This window comes from Larimichthys crocea, chromosome X, assembly GCF_000972845.2.
Source record: "Larimichthys crocea isolate SSNF chromosome X, L_crocea_2.0, whole genome shotgun sequence".
Taxonomy (NCBI): Eukaryota; Metazoa; Chordata; class Actinopteri; family Sciaenidae; genus Larimichthys; species Larimichthys crocea.
The window spans coordinates 577,958-596,549 of record NC_040020.1 but is presented as its reverse complement, the minus strand read 5'-3'; the positions used below and the strand labels follow the sequence as shown (position 1 = coordinate 596,549).

Below are 18,592 nucleotides of genomic sequence, written 5' to 3'. Positions count from 1 at the left end.
TTTTATTTGATCTTCAGGTGTTACACAACCTGCACTCAACCTCAACACAATATCATCATATTTATTTATCTTTTTTAATGAAAATAAGAATAACATTTTAAACTGTTTACATTTTATACATCACAGTAACCTCGGCTGATATTCTGCCAGTGCGTATAAATAATAAATCCAACACCTCATTGAGACTGTTAATGAGTCACTGTACTGTCATACTGAAGCAGAAATATAACAGGAAGCTACACTATATATATATATATATATATATATAGTGTAGCTTCCTGTTATATTTCTGCATCAGTATGACAGTACAGTGACTCATTAACAGTCTCAATGAGGTGTTGGATTTATTATTTATACGCACTGGCAGAATATCAGCCGAGGTTACTGTGATGTATAAAATGTAAACAGTTTAAAATGTTATTCTTATTTTCATTAAAAAAGATAAATAAATATGATGATATTGTGTTGAGGTTGAGTGCAGGTTGTGTAACACCTGAAGATCAAATAAAACTGCTGATATTAATAACAACTTTAACATCTGAGCGTTGGTCTGTGTCCCCGGCTCGTCTCTGACTGTCTCTCTGCTGTTTGCTGTCGTCTTGGGTGGATTTTTTATTTTTTTTCACAGCTTGTTTCTGACTGAAAGAGAACTGAGCGTGAACCAGACAGGAAATGAGCCGTGAAACCAAAACTAGAAGCGTCTTCTGGATTATGCATTTTTTTACATGTTACAAATATTCATTATACTGTGAACGTTTGCACATACCGCCTTAAAAACAAGATATATTGCTTCTATACTTTTCCTGCTTCTATTGTTTCTAATGTTTCACCTCGCAGTACTTACTTTTTATCTTGTTTACTGATTGATTTGACCATGTATTGATCATTTCTCTGGAGCACTTCAAGTTTTCTTTTTATCCTTAAGAACCTTTTGTTGTTGTTTAAAGTTCTTTGGAGGACTGAACACAGAAACAGGGTTCTTGAAGTCACGCTCTGTAACAATGTGACTTGGTTTTGATAAAAACACTTTCTAACAGCTTTCTATGTGAACCTGAAGTAATGTGGCTTTTACTAACAGCTGCTATATGCTGAACCTGTTGACTAACTTGTGGCTGTGTGTGGATATATATTTTTGAGCTTTATTTGACAGATACAACTGAAGAGAGGACAGTACCTTTTGACATGACACATTGTCATTTGATCCGTTAGTACTTTAAAATATTGATGAATGCAGCTTTAAAAGGAGGTTTAACAAACAGCAAAGAGCCAAATCAAAAGGTTTTGTCCATCAGAAAGCAGATTATTATTACTATTTGTAGCACTGATTACTTTTACAACTCATTTCTGACTTTGTAAAAAGCAAAACAATACATTTTACCTGCATTTTCTGGAGCTTTCAACCCAAACTAACTCCTTAAATCAAACTGCAGGAGACCAGAACATGGACTGATGCTTCACACCACGTCAGATCAGACTAAACAATGATTAAACTCACCAGCTCGGAGCAGAGGAGGAATTTTTCCAGAGTTTAAGTGCTTGGAGTCCCAGAAAACTGAGAATGATGCTGAAGGTGAAGCAGAGCCGGGTGGTGTTCTTCATCTCTGCCTCGTCCAGCATTTTCCATTTGAGGACATCATCGCTTACACACTGTGAGATTGTTTATTTGGCTGCTTGGAGACCAACAAGTTGTTTACATCAGACACGCAGACGTCTCTTTGTGTTGCTCCTGGGCAGTGTTGTGTTGACAATAAAGTTTGTTCAGCCACGGTGTGTGTAAGTGTGTAAGTGTGTAAGTGTGTGTGCTCTCAGGTTTCACGGCTTTTAGTTAAATTACAGAGTGACTTATGTAAGACTACACACACACACACACACACACACACACACACACACAAGCAGAAGTAACTAACTCAGAAATAAGCACCACGCCTTCTTTTGAATTGTTTTTTTCTAATGTAAAACAACACAAGGAAGTTTACACAGTACACAGAGTGTAAAGGAGTCCACATCTCACCAAAGACACCCTACAGGACATTTATTACATTTTCTCCAATTAAAGGGCAGCATAGGGGCCACTTTTCTCCACTGGTAAACACCTTAGTGGGCAGTTTATCACGTTTTCTCCACTGGAAGACATCCTAAAGGACAATTTATCATGTTTTCTCCAGTGGAAGACACCACAGCGGACACATAGTCATGTTTTCTCCACTGGAAGACATCCTAAAGGACAGTTTATCATGTTTTCTCCAGTGGAAGACACCACAGAGGGCACATAATCATGTTTTCTCCAGTGGAAGACACCCTAGAGAACACTTTATCACATTTTCTCCACTGGAAGACATCATAGAGGACAATTTATCATGTTTTCTCCATTATAAGACATCCTAAAGGACAATTTATTGTGTTTTTTCCACTATAAGACACCATAGAGGACACTTTATCATGGTTTCTCCAGTTGAAAGGCACACTAGAGACCATTTACCACTGATTTTACCACTGGAAGGACACCCTAGATGGTATTCATTATATTTTCTCCAATTAAAGGGCAGCATAGGGGGCACTTTGCTTCATTGGAAAACACATTAGTGGGAAGTTTATTATGTTTTCTCCACTGGAAGACACCACAGAGGGCACATTATCATGTTTTCTCCACTGGAAGACATCCTAAAGGACAATTTATCATGGGTTCTCCAGTTGAAGGGCACACTAGAGAGCATTTACCACAGATTTTACACCCTAGATGGCATGTACAATATTTTAAGAGCACCGTAGAGCAAACATTATCATGTCTTCTCCTTTAGAAGAAACCCTGGAAGACATTAATCATGTTGTCTCTGCTGGAAGACATCACAGAGGACACATTATCACATTTTCTATGCTGGAAAACACCATTTGCTGTGATGGGTGCTAATCTGGGATATTTTGTACTTTCTCTGTGATAGTAAGTTAATCACTTTTCCATTTAACAATCAATTAATCACTCTGTGAATGTCCTAAGTGTTAAATTGAGTGTAATTCCTTAAATATTCAACTCTATGGATCGACCCAACACTTAATCTAGATTAATAGGGAATTAACAACAAAAGTTGACTCAACGAGTCATTAATTAATGGGTAAATTAAGGACATTTAAGTGATAAGCTCAGGTAAAACTGTCACCTGGTGGTTTTTGACCACTTGTGTTTTATTGTGAAAAACCACGCTGACCGGAAGTGGCCGTCTTCGTTAAACTCCGTGATGGCGGCGGGACGAGGGGAGTTTTTTCGGAGTTTGTTGGCGGGATTGGAGAGAAAACCGGGTCCAGGTGGAGGACAGCGGGGTCCAGGTGAGAGACAGCCGGGTCCAGGTGGAGGACAGCGGGGTCCAAGTGGAGGACAGCCCGGTCCAGGTGGAGGACAGCCGGGTCCAGGTGGAGGACAGCCGGGTCCAGGTGGAAGGCAGCGGGGCGGCAGGAGGAGGAAACGGCCGCTGAGAGGAGCTCCGAGCTCGGTCGGCGGGAAAGAGCGCAGGTAGCTACATGCTACATTCCTGCTACATCATTTACATTTATATAAATTGTATAATATTTACATTTATTTAACATTTTAATGTATTTTATTTGTCTCCAGCCGCTCAGAGAGACAGAAAGTGAAAACTTCATCCAGAGAAAACTTCATCGAAAGGTGAGTTAGCTATTAAACATCTTTAGCAAATATGTAATATTACATTTTATACATGTTATAATGTTTATAATGTTTATAATGTTGTCATGAACGGGGAAAGTAGCTATAGAGACCAAACCTCTTCTGTACGGAAGCCCTAAAGGGTCATACGTCATACATTTTATTCCACCTGTTTCCCGTGATAACGAGATAATTCTGGAGAAAACAAAACGATCGTCTAGAGCATCAGTCCCCAACCTTTTCTGCGCCACGGACCGGTCTCATGTAAGACAGTATTTTCACGGACCGGCCTTCAAGGTGTGGGGGGTAAATACGACAAAATAAAATGATGCGACCGGCATAAAAACAAATATAAAGTGCATAAAAATACAACTCACCATTACGCTGAATTAGTGGGAGCCCTGAGCTTGTTTCTCCGCAACAAACCGGCCCCATCTAGGAGTAATGGGAGACAATGACACCCGAAGTGTGTTCCCTATGTCCAGTCTATCCATAATTTAGTTTTGGTCGCTGAAGAAGCTTTCCAAAGACGTTTGTTTTTTACTCATTTTTGCTAGCTTTGAGGGACCGAGACGAGCCTGTCTTAACGTGTGTCAAGAGGCACAGACGGATGTAATTGGGAAAGAATCCGGCCATTTTTTAAATTGAAACATCAATATATTATAATATATATTTCTGTGTGGCCCGGTACTAAATGACCCATGGACCGGTACCGGTCCGCGGCCCGGTTGGGGACCACTGGTCTAGAGTATTAAATCACTGCAGGAAACATCATTTAGTGTAGCAGGAGAACATCGATCATCACGTACGTCTTCAATCAGTCCCACCAGGATTTCGCTGCCTTTTTTGAAATAGTTGCGTGATCTGCAGGTTTTCAAAAAAATTGTGGTGAAAGTTGCGGTACTTTTTACATTTTGTTGCGTTTTTCTTTGTGGTGAAAGTTGCGGTACTTTTTACATTTTGTTGCGTTTTTCTTGCCGAAGGAAGTGAAAGTTGCGATAAGTTGCGATTCGACAGTCGCGCCAGGGAGCGGTCCCACGAGGGGATCCTCCCGCACCGTGCGGGCGTCCCTGACCCGCCGAGTTCAATCCCCCCGGGCAGACTGCGCGGAAGTTCCGGAAAGATCGCGGCGATTGGTTAAAATTGCAACACCGCCCTGAATTCACGGGGATTCACTGAAGTTGCGTTGAAGTTGCAAATCGCAACATTGCGCATTCCTGGAGGGTCTGTTCAATCACGGCCCGACTTCATGCCTTGCTGTAGATAACGTAAACATTAGTGGGCGTCATCTGAGAAGACGGCGAGCAAGGCTTAAGCTTTATCGGAGGCGCCTGATGTCGTCATAAATACCCTGAAAATCTAAACTGACTATCTGTATTTCAAACTCAGTGACTGTTTGAAATGTTTTGAGACCTGTTTCTCTGACATTGCTACACTAAATGATGTTTCCTGCAATGATTTAATACACTAAACACTTTTGTTTTCTCCAGATCTCCATTTAATTATCTCGTTATCACGGGAAAACGGGTGGAATAAAATTTATGTATGTATGACCCTTTAGGGCTTCCGTAGTTTTGTACCAGGCTGTAGACATGTTTATTTCTGCTGTGAAGTTGGACATTTGGACATGGGGACTTATGGAGACTGACTCAAGTGGACGTTTGATGAACTGCAGTATTTTGGCTTCACAGTCTCAAAGGTTACACGATATTTAAACACCCGTATTTCAGCTTTGGATGTGGGAATTTTTCACAGTTTCTGACATTTACAGAATATTTAATCAGGTAATCAGGGGCGGAGTAATCGTAAACACACAACAAGAACGGTTGCAAACATTGCGATCAAACTGCTGGTGGCCAACAGGACAACCCAGATGAAGACTGTCTGAGCAATCTTTAAGTCGTATCTTTAACATACTAACAACATAAGCGGTTGCAATGTGTCCGGTCTTTCGTGGTTTCTTTTTCTTCAGGCTGCCGTCTGAGATCCTGATCAAGATCCTGTCGTACCTGGACAGCCCCTCGCTCTTCTGCATCGGCCACGTCAGCAAGCTCTTCCACCGGCTTTCCAGCGACGAGTACGTCTGACGCAATTCCTCAAAGTCTGAACTGTCACGAGAAGTCTCCGCAGTGCTTCCACTTCTTCAGCTAGCTCAGATCATTTGGTGTTTTGCCGGTGGACGATCGCCGCTCAGGGTTACGCAGAGTTCTTACTCGATAACTTGTTGTGCCTAGAGTTGCAAAAGGGCGGGAAAGTTTCCAGTAAATTTCCAATCAAACAGATTGCAACAAAACACATTTATGTAATATATATAACTGTTTATCAAGTCATTGAACAATCTTATGTAGTCCACCAGCTCACATGTGTGTCTTCAACAGTCTCTGTGTGCTCTGGGCTCTAAAGTGTGGTCCAGGTACAGAAATCACCTGTGCAGGTAGGGGGCGTGGCCTCAGTAGCCCAGTGTCTAGCTGTGACCTTCTTTCACTGTAGTGTCATGTGGCATAAGATTTACAACGCAGAGTTTGGGAAGCAAGTGTGGAAGCCGAAGTGGTGGGACGAGCCGGCGCTGAAGGTCGACCCCGCGGAGGCGGAGGATCAGTCGGCGGGTCGCTGGAAGAAGCTGTACTTCAGGACCGTCGCTGGACAGGAAATGAGCAAGTGGAGGAGAGAGCTGACGGACATCAATCCATACACCGGACTACCCAAGCACACGGAGCGAGTCCTCAGGTACGAGACGTGGCTCACATGTTAAAGACCCGTGTTCAAAGAAACATCTCAGCCTCGTGTGTTTCCTCCAGGAGCCTGAACGTGAGCTGGGAGCTGACGGTGTGCGATCGTTTCGGACACGAGAAGACGATGGAGCAGAGCCGAGCGTACTTCTTCAAGTCGTCTGCGATCGTCTGCTGGAGCAACGGGAGCTTCCCCAAATACCATCACATCAGCAACATCCAGCTGCACGGAGTCCGGAAGGAGGCGCCGAAGAGCCCCGAAGTCAGGAGGTAAGATACGCTCGTCCTTTTACGGCGCCTCATCCCTTCCACTGTCACGCCTTCGCCTCTCCTTCCTCCTCTGCTTCAGGCCGGCGTGGCGCTCTCTGATTTTAAAGCTGGACATGAAGACTCAGCCCGGTTGGTTCTTCGGCAAAGACAGGCTGATCAAACTGATGCATCTGCCGCCCGGCTTCATCGTAGGCATCTGGAGGGTGAGTGACGTGATTGTTCAGCTGTTTGTCTTCACACAGAAACAGAGTGAAGAGCTGAGGTGGATCTCTGCGTCGGCCAGCAGAGGGCGGCACAGACCTGCTGAAACTGAAAACACTCAAACACACTGAAGTCTGTGGAAATGTGTGTGTGTGTGTGTGTGTATGTGTGTGTAGGGTCAGAGTGACGTTGCCTTCATCATGGTCAGCCTTCACCTCCACAAGCTGGTGGAGAAGAGTCTGCTGGGATCTCCGGTCTGGTCAGTTCACCTGTCTTAAACTGATCATGTGTTCAGGTTGTCCTCTGGTGTCTCATCCTGTTTGTCCCTTCCTGCAGCCCGTACTCTGAACCTGCAGACCTTCCACCCGTGGATGACTTGGACCCTGAGTTCGGTCTGCACGGCTACGCGCTGCACTTTGTCCTGCACAACACCGGCTCTGAGATCATGTTAGGACACTTCTGTAAACTCTCCTGCCACACAGGTAATCTGATTATCAGGCAGAGTAACCAGCTCCACCTGACAGAGTTAACAGCTCCACCTGAAGTTTGTTGTGTTGCTGCGATCAGTCCAGATCCAGCGTGGATGGGTGGAGCTCAGGGTCATCAACAGGACCAACTTATCCCAGCACAGAGCGATGTCCGGAAACATCACAATGCCCTGGAAGAGCGACGCCCTGGAGGGCTCAGTAGAGGTACATGTACCCAAAACCATGAAGGCAGTACAGCCACAAACAGCTTCATATTCACACCATCTGACCATCAAAAAGAGACATAATTAGGCAGCATATTAACGGAACAGTTCGACATTCTTGCTGAGAGTTAGTTGAGAAGATTCATTGAGGTCTCGTCACCTTAACTTTAGCTCAGAGAGGCTTCAGCAGTGGTAGCAGAGGACAGAAAAGGTGGCTGTGAAAGAATGGACCTTCACTGTAACACTGTACACTAGTAGTAATCGTGGTTGTTGTACTTCTACTGAAGTATTCCTTCCACGACGCTTGCGACACTGTTTTTGGTCCGTTCTCCACGCGGCGTCGTATCCCACCAGGAGCTTTTCAGAAGCACTTTGCCCGCCGCACTTCGTTAACTTGCTCAGGTTTGGTCGTTTTTCTTTGGTTCATATGCTTCTGTCACGGGTAAGTAGATTAAATTGTTTCCATTTCTGTTTGGGAATCCGCACAGGGTGTTTTATTTTGACCGGTTTCTCAATGCTTCCTCTCAGTTAAAAATAAACCGCAGTGAATCTGTGAATTATCGTCTGGAACTGATGTGATCGATCCTGCGATTAGCCTTTAATCTCCAGAAAGTCAAATAACGTGTGTTGTAATGATTACTACAGACTCGGATCAGTTAGTACTGTAATAATGTGGTATGTTTTAAATAACTGATACATTTATTAAAACATTTTTGTCTCAGATAAAACCGTGTTTGAGTTCAGGCTCCTGGAAGAAAGACACGAGGCTGAGATAACTTCTTTAAACACGGGTGTTTATCACGAGAAAACATTGACTAGTTGAATTTTTTGGAAATCCCGTGTCATTGTTGACAAGTTAAACTGTGGTCGTAGACGTCAGTTTTGTGTGACAGCTCAGCAGACTGAGTTTCGTTTTGGGTCAGATCCCTTTTTCTCAGCTCTGATGGTTCTTTCTCAGAACTGCTGCATCATATCGCTGACCCTGCTCGACGAGATCCAGAAACCCTTCTGGTGCGTCAGCTCGCCCATCCGCGTCACCATGGTGAAGAAGACGCCGTCCTCCGACTACAGCGGCGAGCACTTCGCGATGGACTACCAGAACCCGGAGGGTCAGGTGAAGATGAGTCTGGTCTGGTTGAAGGAGCAGAAGCAGTTCTTCCTCATCAGCCTCATTATCTATGTTCCTGTTTTCAAAGTCAACAAGCATTTCAGCACTGAGTACTGAGGCTGAACGGGAACGCTCAAAGTTTGGTTTATATTTTCAGAGTTTTTCTTGTTTACAACATGTTGCACTTTGTAGTTTTTGTTGATTAAAGTCTCGTCCTGTAAGATCAGGGAGAAAACAAGCCTATGCTGGTGAAGCTTCTTGTGTAACTCTGATGTTTGTTTTCAGAAGAAAAGTACACAAATAAATTTCATTTGACAAGAAATTCTTTAGTTGTGTTTTGTTCACAATAGGAAGTGTGCCTCTGTGTGTTTGTTTCTATTACACGTGTAGAATGAAAGTAAAACATGGAAGATCCTGAAAAAAAAACAGTATCACTTCAGTAAGGGTTTTTTTACAGTTCTCAGAACATAATAAATCACTTTCACCAAGATTTTTCATAAATACTTCTCATATGTGATGACAGAAATTTAAAGGTTGGATTACATTTAACATAATTACATAATTTAACCAAATTAAGCAGAATTTAAGTTGTGCTTTATCATTACTTTTATTTACGCTCTTAAGATGCGACTTCAGAGGGAGATGGTTTTCCAGTAGCCATTCTCAGGACTCGGTACGATTCGTCCCCTTCTTTTCTGTATCATTTCTTTGGCGACTCCAACAGACGCATCTAAAAAAAGTTTCAGGGTTGTCCAGAAGTTTGTACTTTGCGTCACCATGACGCGTTTGTTTCCCATCACAAGGCGAGATGAGATTAGGATGTGTCGTATCAGGATCAAGAGTCACATCGACTGTGAACGTCTGGGCGCTCTTCAGCTTGGCCTGTTTTCCTTTGCAGTCTTGTGGAATGAGGTCTGAACACGGCAGAGACACACACACGATTGTTGTTATTAGAAAATTTGAAGTTATAACTTAAACAGTAGAAACAGCTATGCTCACTCTGTCCAAAGGTAACACTCTTTCTACCAGCATCTTTTAAGATCGTCATAGACAAATCATATCTTGTTGGATTCGTATGCACAAATTCTGAAGTGCTAGTGCGAGTTTATGGTTTTACAGGATTTTTTACTTGAACAAGGGTTTGAGACCTCAATGAAGGACTAACCCGCAGTTTTTCTTCTTAGTAACCCAATGTTTACATTGGTTACATTGTTGCATTTGGAAAACTCTCGTGGAACTTACCTTTTGGGTCCAGGCAGGAGTCTTGCAAACTCTGCACCAGGTCATTCCTGCTGATCTTCTCTAAGACCTCCATGGTTTCCTTTATAGCTCCAGTGCTGCCATATTTCTGTTCCATCAGGTCCACTGTGTCCTGCCTGTCCGCCTTCTCCAGATGAACCGCTGAGATGCCTGAGTGGCCTTGTGAAACGTCATTCTTCTTCAGAAACCACTTGAATTTCTTGAACTCATCGTCTTTTAATTGATGCAGTGCTTCCCAGAGCTTCACTGAAAGTGTCACCATTTTGTTTCTCCTGGTAAGGTTTAGAGAAATGTTACATATCATCACCTTATAAAGTTGATATGCTGAATAACAACAACAAACTGAGAATTTAGAGGGACTCTGGAGGGAAAGAGCTACTAACTAAGCAGGTAGGTCAACATGTGCAACCTCTGTCAGATTACACATTAAGATTCATTTATCACATCTCATATCACCAGTGCCACTGTTGTAGTCATGTCAAATGTGAATCAAGTCATCTGTGACATGATCGAACAGATTACAGATTGATTTTTTCTAATGTGAAAACTACATCCTAGAGTTGTTCAGAATCAGGGAAGTTGTAGTATAGAACAAAATGATGATCAAAATTTTCTCTTTGAATTTTCTGTTTACTGTTGTTTGAATTCAATTTCTGGGTACAGTTAATTTCCACAGTTGTGAACAATTAAAGTAGAATAGAATAGAATGCCTTTATTGTCATTATACAAGTACAATGAGATTACAAGCCCCCCATAGTGTGCACACATAAATAAACAAGTAGAGACATGCACAACAAAACCACCACAACAACTACCCCTATACCACTATATATATATATATATAACTCTATAGCAAAAACTACTAAGTACAAGAATTAGGTAAACAGGCACATATCAGCAGCAGGTATGACAATAAAGTGACTGGTGTGACTGACAGCATAAATAGGTGGAGGTATTAAGGCATTATAATTTATAATTTGCAGATAACAGTAAAACAGATAAAGTGCAGATAGCCATGACATAATGGTGCAAAAGGTTACAGTGAAGATATAAAATAAATAAATGATAACGACAGTATGCGGAGCAATGTTCAATTTTCAAACAAGTCAGTTCAGTGTAGGTTGGAGTTTAGTATGGTGACTGCCCTAAGTAGTAACAATAACAATGATTCCAGCACAGACACGACTGTAAAAAAGTCCTTCAGTGATCTTTAAAGATCCACGCTGCTAATTTCTTTTCTTCTATATCTCTTTAAACAAAACAATACTCACAGAAAAATGCGTTTTCTATAATCTGAAATCCTAAATATAACTCACCAATAATTCAGCCGAGTTCTTCAAATGTAGAAAGATCAATCCACTAAAATGAATCTAAAACTTAGAGGTTTGTGATCTTAAGTCACGGGTGTCTACCTCCCCTCTCCAAAGCCATCACTTCTCACCATTTTTGGTTTTGTACATCTTATTCTCTCTTGTCTTAAAGCTCAGGTTCCTCATTGAGGTGGACTCAAAGCATCAGATCAGCACATAAAGAAGTATATAAATATAAGTACAAACAGTCACACCTTTGTTGTAAGAAGTAAGTAAGATATTATTTAGTTGGTGTAGTTCATAAGTTAATCAATCTTTGTCTACAGTTCATACTTTAATAGTTATTAAGTCATTAAGTGTCTACAGTTTACTGTAAAAACCAGACAGGCGAAAAATGTCCAGAGAAAGCTTTCACTTCCTTCTTGCAGGGTTAAACGTGCTTCTCATGTGAATTGTATCTGGCCACATATATTAAGAAATGTTTGTCTGACATGTCTTTCTGCCTTCGTCAACATATCAGCGCTGTTAGGAGCCCGTGTTTCCTGTAAAAGCAAAGACAACCCTTCAATAAACCTTTAAAATTTATGAATTATATACAGCGATGCATTAAAATGTAATCCACACTGTTTCAAAGCCTCCAATAACCCCCGTCTGTAAGTCAAGTAAGTTTTCATATAATGAAAAACGGAACTCAGATCTCTCAAAAATCATACAAATCAGTGTTTCCTGACAGCAGTCATACACATTCTTCATTTGTGAGTACCCTTCTTGTCATATATTCTTAAATACCATAGTTTTTGAGATGCAGCCCTTTTATATTATGACTCAAATACTTTACTCCAAAATTACTTTATTGTCTAGTGTTAACCATGTTTCTCAAGGGAAGTACATAATATTTACACAAATCTTTGCATAGTATAAAGTTTCTTGTAAAATGGCCAGTTGTACTCTGTAATGCATTATGGACAAAAGTAGACATTTTAGTTTTCACATTATTATAAAGTTGTTTTCAAAATCGTTAATATTTTTCTTATACAATATAAAATACTAACTTTCATATCACTTTCTGTAATAATAACAAATAAGTCCAACAAGTTTAAACAGTTTTTTTATTTTTTTTTAACCAAAATAATACATTAAAAAAAAAATCATGCTATTTTGTTAATAGTGTAATTATTAGCGGAAAATATTTACAATGATTAGTAAAAAACGACAACATTCCATTCCATTGATTACATGAGATAATGTTTGATGAGAAACACATTTGAAGTTTATTGTAGTATGAATAAATCAGTTTAGAGAAATCAGTGTATTAGTAAAAAAAAAAAATTGCATTACAACAAAAAATAAAAACAATATTCATCAGAATATGAAATACAGTGTATACAAGTAATTCTTTTTATGGCAAAGACTTTACATTGTTTACATGTTACATGTTACATGTTCGAATAGAGTACAAGATACAAACAAGTATTAAAGAGTATTAAAATTCCACTAGGTAGTTTTAAAAAATTGAGACAGTACTGTTTACTGTAGATACTGTACATTAGGCATGGAGACCATGTGATTCGCAGCTCAACTCTGATGATCTTTAACCTTTCCTTCTACAAGCTGACTAGAAGTCTAATCAACAAGAATAAATGAAAACGGTAAAGCATGATTATTTGTCATGAATGACAGGACATATGATCAGAGGGGCAGAGTTTGTACCACCGTCATTAGTACTGGGACTAAAGAATGGAAGGAGTTTCTCAGTGAAGGAGCAGCCAGTGAAGGAGTAGAGACGATCTGCAGTGTCTACGTCATAAAAACGAACAAGACCCTCATCATAATCTACAAACACTCCCACCTTCTCAGGATGTGACTTGAGAGAAAGATTCACTGACGGGTCATCAATAGCCTTATACTTGTATCCTTTCCTCAACTATATAGCCCAGAAACCTTTTTCAGGAGCCAGTCCGATAGATCCCTTCCTGTCTATCGACTCTTTGGCAACTCCTAAGTCCCATTTAGTCTTCCCTTTAACCTGAACCTCGTAGTAAAATCTTCCTGAAGAGAAACTCTGCTTTCCTAAGACATTAACACATGTGTCAAACCTTTCAGGGTTGTTTGGGAGTTTCTTCTTTACATCACTATCATGCACTTGTTTGCCATCCTCAGACAGGATGAGATCAGGATGTGCTGTATCAGGATCTAGAGTCACCTGAACTGCAAACTGTTGGACACTCTTTAACTCAGCCTTCTTTCTTTCATATTCTTTCTGATCACTGAAGTCATGTGTCTTAACGTTCAGTAGGTGATTGACAGGAGAGATGATCAGAGGGGCAGAGTTTGGACCATCCTTATTAGTACATGGAGTAAAGAATGGAAGGAGTTTCTCAGTGAAGGAGCAGCCAGTGAAGGAGTAGAGAACATCTGCAGTGTCTACGTCATAAAAACGAACAAGACCCTCATCATAATCTACAAACACTCCCACCTTCTCAGGACGTGACTTGATAGAAAGACGCACCAACGAGTCATCAATAGTCTCATACTTGTACCCTTTCCTCAACCATATAGCCCAGAAACCTTCTTCAGGACTCAGTGTGATATTTCCCTTCCTGTCAATCGACTCTTTAGCAACTCCTAAGTCCCAGTCAGTCTTCCCTTTAACCTGAACCTCGTAGTAAAATCTTCCTGAAGAGAAACTCTGCTTTCCTAAGACATTAACACATCTATAAAATCTCTCAGGGTTGTCTGGGAGTTTCTGTCTCACATCACCATGATGCACTTGTTTGCCATCTTCAGACAGGATGAGATTAGGATGTGCTGTATCAGGATCTAGGGTCACCTGAACTGCAAACTGTTGGACACTCTTTAGCTCAGCCTTCTTTCTTTTATATTCTTTCTGATCACTGAAGTCATGTGTCTTAACGTTCAGTAGGTGATTGAGAGGAGAGATGATCAGAGGGGCAGAGTTTGTACCACGGTCATTAGTACTGGGACTAAAGAATGGAAGGAGTTTTTCAGTGAAGGAGCAGCCAGTGAAGGAGTAGAGACGATCTGCAGTGTCTACGTCATAAAAACGAACAAGACCCTCATCATAATCTACAAACACTCCCACCTTCTCAGGATGCGACTTGATAGAAAGACGCCCCAACGAGTCATCAATAGCCTTATACTTGTATCCTTTCCTCAACAATATAGTCCAGAAACCTTTTTCAGGAGCCAGTCTGATTTTTCCCTTCCTGTCAATCGACTCTTTGGCAACTCCTAAGTCCCAGTCAGTCTTCCCTTTAACCTGAACCTCATAGTAAAATCTTCCTGAAGAGAATCTCTGCTTTCCTAAGACATTAACACATCTGTCAAACCTTTCAGGGTTGTTTGGGAGTTTCTTCTTTACATCACTATCATGCACTTGTTTGCCATCCTCAGACAGGATGAGATCAGGATGTGCTGTATCAGGATCTAGAGTCACCTGAACTGCAAACTGTTGGACACTCTTTAACTCAGCCTTCTTTCTTTCATATTCTTTCTGATCACTGAAGTCATGTGTCTTAACGTTCAGTAGGTGATTGAGAGGAGAAATAATCAGAGGGGCAGAGTTTGGACCATCCTTATTAGTACATGGAGTAAAGAATGGAAGGAGTTTCTCAGTGAAGGAGCAGCCAGTGAAGGAGTAGAGAACATCTGCAGTGTCTACGTCATAAAAACGAACAAGACCCTCATCATAATCTACAAACACTCCCACCTTCTCAGGACGTGACTTGATAGAAAGACGCACCAACGAGTCATCAATAGCCTTATACTTGTACCCTTTCCTCAACCATATAGCCCAGAAACCATCTTCAGGACTCAGTGTGATAGATCCCTTCCTGTCAATCGACTCTTTAGCAACTCCTAAGTCCCAGTCAGTCTTCCCTTTAACCTGAACCTCGTAGTAAAATCTTCCTGAAGAGAAACTCTGCTTTCCTAAGACATTAACACATCTATAAAATCTCTCAGGGTTGTCTGGGAGTTTCTGTCTCACATCACCATGATGCACTTGTTTGCCATCTTCAGACAGGATGAGATTAGGATGTGCTGTATCAGGATCTAGAGTCACCTGAACTGCAAACTGTTGGACACTCTTTAGCTCAGCCTTCTTTCTTTCATATTCTCTCTGATCACTGAAGTCATGTGTCTTAACGTTCAGTAGGTGATTGAGAGGAGAGATAATCAGAGGGGCAGAGTTTGTACCACGGTCATTAGTACTGGGACTAAAGAATGGAAGGAGTTTCTCAGTAAAGGAGCAGCCAGTGAAGGAGTAGAGAACATCTGCAGTGTCTACGTCATAAAAACGAACAAGACCCTCATCATAATCTACAAACACTCCCACCTTCTCTGGATGTGACTTGATAGAAAGATGCACTGGTGGGTCATTATTAGCCTCATACTTGTATCCTTTCCTCAACAATATAGTCCAGAAACCATCTTCAGGAGCCAGACTGATATTTCCCTTCCTGTCAATCGACTCTTTGGCAACTCCTAAGTCCCATTCAGTCTTCCCTTTAACCTGAACCTCGTAGTAAAATCTTCCAGAAGGGAAACTCTGCTTTCCTAAGACATTAACACATCTATCAAACCTCTTCCGGTTGTTTCGGAGATTCTTACATACATCACCACAATATACTTGTTTGCCATCCTCAGACAGGATGAGAGCAGGATGTGCTGTATCAGGATCTAGAGTCACCTGAACTGCAAACTGTTGGACACTCTTTAGCTCAGCCTTCTTTCTTTCATATTCTTTCTGATCACTGAAGTCATGTGTCTTAACGTTCAGTAGGTGATTGACAGGAGAGATGATCAGAGGGGCAGAGTTTGTACCATCCTTATTAGTACATGGACTGAAATAAGGAAGGAGTTTCTCAGTGAAGGAGCAGCCAGTGAAGGAGTAGAGACGATCTGCAGTGTCTACGTCATAAAAACGGACAAGACCCTCATCATAATCTACAAACACTCCCACCTTCTCAGGATGTGACTTCAGTGAGAGAAGGACTGAAGGGCCAGCAAGGGCTTTGTACTCATTTTTATTTCTCAGACCAAAAGTCCAGAAACCATATCTAGGACTCAGTGTGATGTCTCCCTTCCTGTCAATCGACTCTTTGACAACTCCTAATGTCCAGTCAGTCTTCCCTTTAACCTGAACCTCATAGTAAAATCTTCCTGAAGAGAATCTCTGCTTTCCTAAGACATTAACACATCTGTAAAATCTCTCAGGGTTGTCTGGAAATTCCTGTCTCACATCACCATGATGTACTTGTTTGCCATCTTCAGACAGGATGAGATTAGGATGTGCTGTATCAGGATCTAGAGTGACCTGAACTGCAAACTGTTGGACACTCTTTAGCTCAGCCTTCTTTATTTCATATTCTCTCTGATCACTGAAGTCAGAATCAGAATCATCATCAGAATCAGAATCATCATCAGAATCAGAATCATCATCAGAATCAGAATCATCCTCCAAATCCTTTAGCAATGCAAGGAGTCCCTCAGCAAATGAGAAGTCACGTTTCTTGAGGTCTAAAAACAAAACAGAGCACAGACACACATGCATACACTTAATTGTCTTGTGTTGTAATGTAATGTGTTGTATTATGCAGTATATCACATTTATTTAAGTTCTATATTATGTTGTTCATTTAAAATGATCCAGGCATTTTAATCAATAAATTACTATTGTATGCAGATGACTTGATTCTCTACCTAACTAATATATTACACTCATTTAGGGGACTACAAACTAAATCACAACAATAATAGCAGCAGCAATTATTGCATACAATTTAATCTTACAAACTAAAATGGGTCTAAAATAAACTGAAACATTAAGGCGTGACCTCAACCAGCTTAGGCATAATTAAAGAAATGAAAGTGCTGAGCTTTCAGAGTATACTGCAACAGAATCAGACTCATCTGTAAGTTATTGTTCTTTCTGGTATAAATGCAGATATGTAACTTGATCCTGCTACTGTTTTGATGAAGACTGGCTACTCCTACTCTTTGCATGTTTTGTTAAGACATTTTTTAACAATAGAATATTTAAAACTCATGTAATAATTTATGAGATGAATGTGACACTTCAGTGTTTTTCATATTTTTACCCTGTGCCAACGTACCTTTTGGTTGTGAGATGGATTGTTGTAAACACTGTATCAGATCATTCCTGTGGATCTTTTTTAAAACCTTCAAGGTTACTTTCAGCGCTCCATGCTCCTGATATTGTTGTACCATTAGATCCACTGTGTCCTGCCTTTCTGCCTTCTCCAGCCGAGCCACTGGGATGCCTTTAAAGCCTTCCAGGATGTCATCATGTTTCAGGAACCACTTGAACTTGTTAAAATCCCTTTCTTCTAATTTCTCCAGAGTGTTCAAGAGCTCCTCTTTAAGATTCGCCATTATGGCTCCCTGCTAAAAATAAGGAACTTTTTGTTTGTCTCATCTCATCTTGCAAATCATGTACCACTTAAGACACTGATCAGCAAAGTTCTGATTTTCACTGTTAATGACAGTGTTAATGTGGAGATCAAATATTTAAAGGACTGTAGAACAACAGAGACCTTGTTCAATCAATTAATTATAGCAACACTGTCAATTTGTTGTGCAATAAGTGATGATACATCAACATATAATATATACCTGTTAAAATTAGGCAGGATCCAAAGTCATTGGATTTTGAAGAACTGCTAGTGTTAACAGTTGGTATTTAGACAGAATGTCATTGTGCTCTTAGTTAATTTAGTAATGTATTATTATTATAGAAATTACTGTATAGATGATAAGGAAAAGATCATTTTAGACTTTTCATTAGGTCAGAAATGAGGAAGATGTTAAATGCTAACTGGACAAAGGAACAATGACTTCAAATCATATTGTACAACAAAATGATATATACAGTATGATTTTAACTTGTGGACAATAGTACTACTAGTACTTATATTAATTATTATAATTCTGATTCCAGGTCAGACAAAGTACTCTCTCCAAATTCAGAACTCTAAATTTCAAAGACCACCAGTATCAACATTTTTTTTATATCTTTAAATACTGCAAATACTAAATCACATGAAAATGTGTCTTCTAATCTGGTTTTATACAACTCACCGAGCAGAGTTCAGAATCAAGTCCATTAAATGTCCAAATACAAAACAAGTTTGTGATCTTAGGCCAAGGAGAGGTGGAGCTGTCCTTGATCTAATCTTCTTCCTGTTAAATACACCCACACACACAGACAACCTTTTTTGGTATTGTACAAGTGGCCCATCTTATTCTCTCTTGTCATCAAGCTCAGGTTCCTCATTGAGGTGGAGTCTACGTGATTTCAGACTCGAAATATCTTCATACTTA

At 40.6% G+C, this 18,592-nt stretch overlaps 3 protein-coding genes across 3 annotated transcripts; 1 reads left to right on the top strand and 2 right to left on the bottom strand.

Moving 5' to 3' along the window:
* Positions 1–3,198: 3,198 nt before the first annotated feature.
* On the top strand, positions 3,199–8,891 carry LOC109142517 (F-box only protein 15). Its single transcript, XM_019276457.2, has 10 exons — positions 3,199–3,505; positions 3,605–3,658; positions 5,631–5,735; positions 6,149–6,385; positions 6,457–6,657; positions 6,737–6,860; positions 7,035–7,117; positions 7,195–7,340; positions 7,426–7,550; positions 8,508–8,891. Exons 1-10 carry the CDS (start codon positions 3,234–3,236, stop codon positions 8,772–8,774), a joined length of 1,614 nt encoding a protein of 537 aa, XP_019132002.2. The 5' UTR covers positions 3,199–3,233; the 3' UTR covers positions 8,775–8,891.
* A 394-nt stretch (positions 8,892–9,285) lies between these two features.
* On the bottom strand, positions 9,286–11,540 carry LOC104934915 (zinc finger protein RFP). Its single transcript, XM_010750678.3, has 3 exons — positions 11,234–11,540; positions 9,900–10,189; positions 9,286–9,571 (listed from the first exon to the last, which is right to left on the bottom strand). Exons 2-3 carry the CDS (start codon positions 10,177–10,179, stop codon positions 9,321–9,323), a joined length of 531 nt encoding a protein of 176 aa, XP_010748980.2. The 5' UTR covers positions 10,180–10,189; positions 11,234–11,540; the 3' UTR covers positions 9,286–9,320.
* Positions 11,541–12,364: 824 nt separating this feature from the next.
* LOC113746647 (uncharacterized) lies at positions 12,365–18,448 on the bottom strand. Its single transcript, XM_027283201.1, is given in 3 exon segments — positions 12,365–16,768; positions 17,365–17,653; positions 18,350–18,448. Coding segments are annotated over 2 exon segments (4,161 nt in total). The 5' UTR covers positions 17,645–17,653; positions 18,350–18,448; the 3' UTR covers positions 12,365–12,887.
* Positions 18,449–18,592: the final 144 nt, after the last annotated feature.

Bases quoted from the DNA above. Each gene is read 5' to 3' on its own strand.
- LOC109142517 (XM_019276457.2), top strand. From the start codon at position 3,234: ATGGCGGCGGGACGAGGGGAGTTTTTTCGGAGTTTGTTGGCGGGATTG. The intron at 6,386-6,456 runs GTACGAGACGTG...TGTTTCCTCCAG, and splicing joins CACACGGAGCGAGTCCTCAG to GAGCCTGAACGTGAGCTGGG. The intron at 7,341-7,425 runs GTAATCTGATTA...TGCTGCGATCAG, and splicing joins TAAACTCTCCTGCCACACAG to TCCAGATCCAGCGTGGATGG.
- LOC104934915 (XM_010750678.3), bottom strand. From the start codon at position 10,179: ATGGTGACACTTTCAGTGAAGCTCTGGGAAGCACTGCATCAATTAAAA. The intron at 9,572-9,899 runs GTAAGTTCCACG...TGCCGTGTTCAG, and splicing joins CTCCTGCCTGGACCCAAAAG to ACCTCATTCCACAAGACTGC.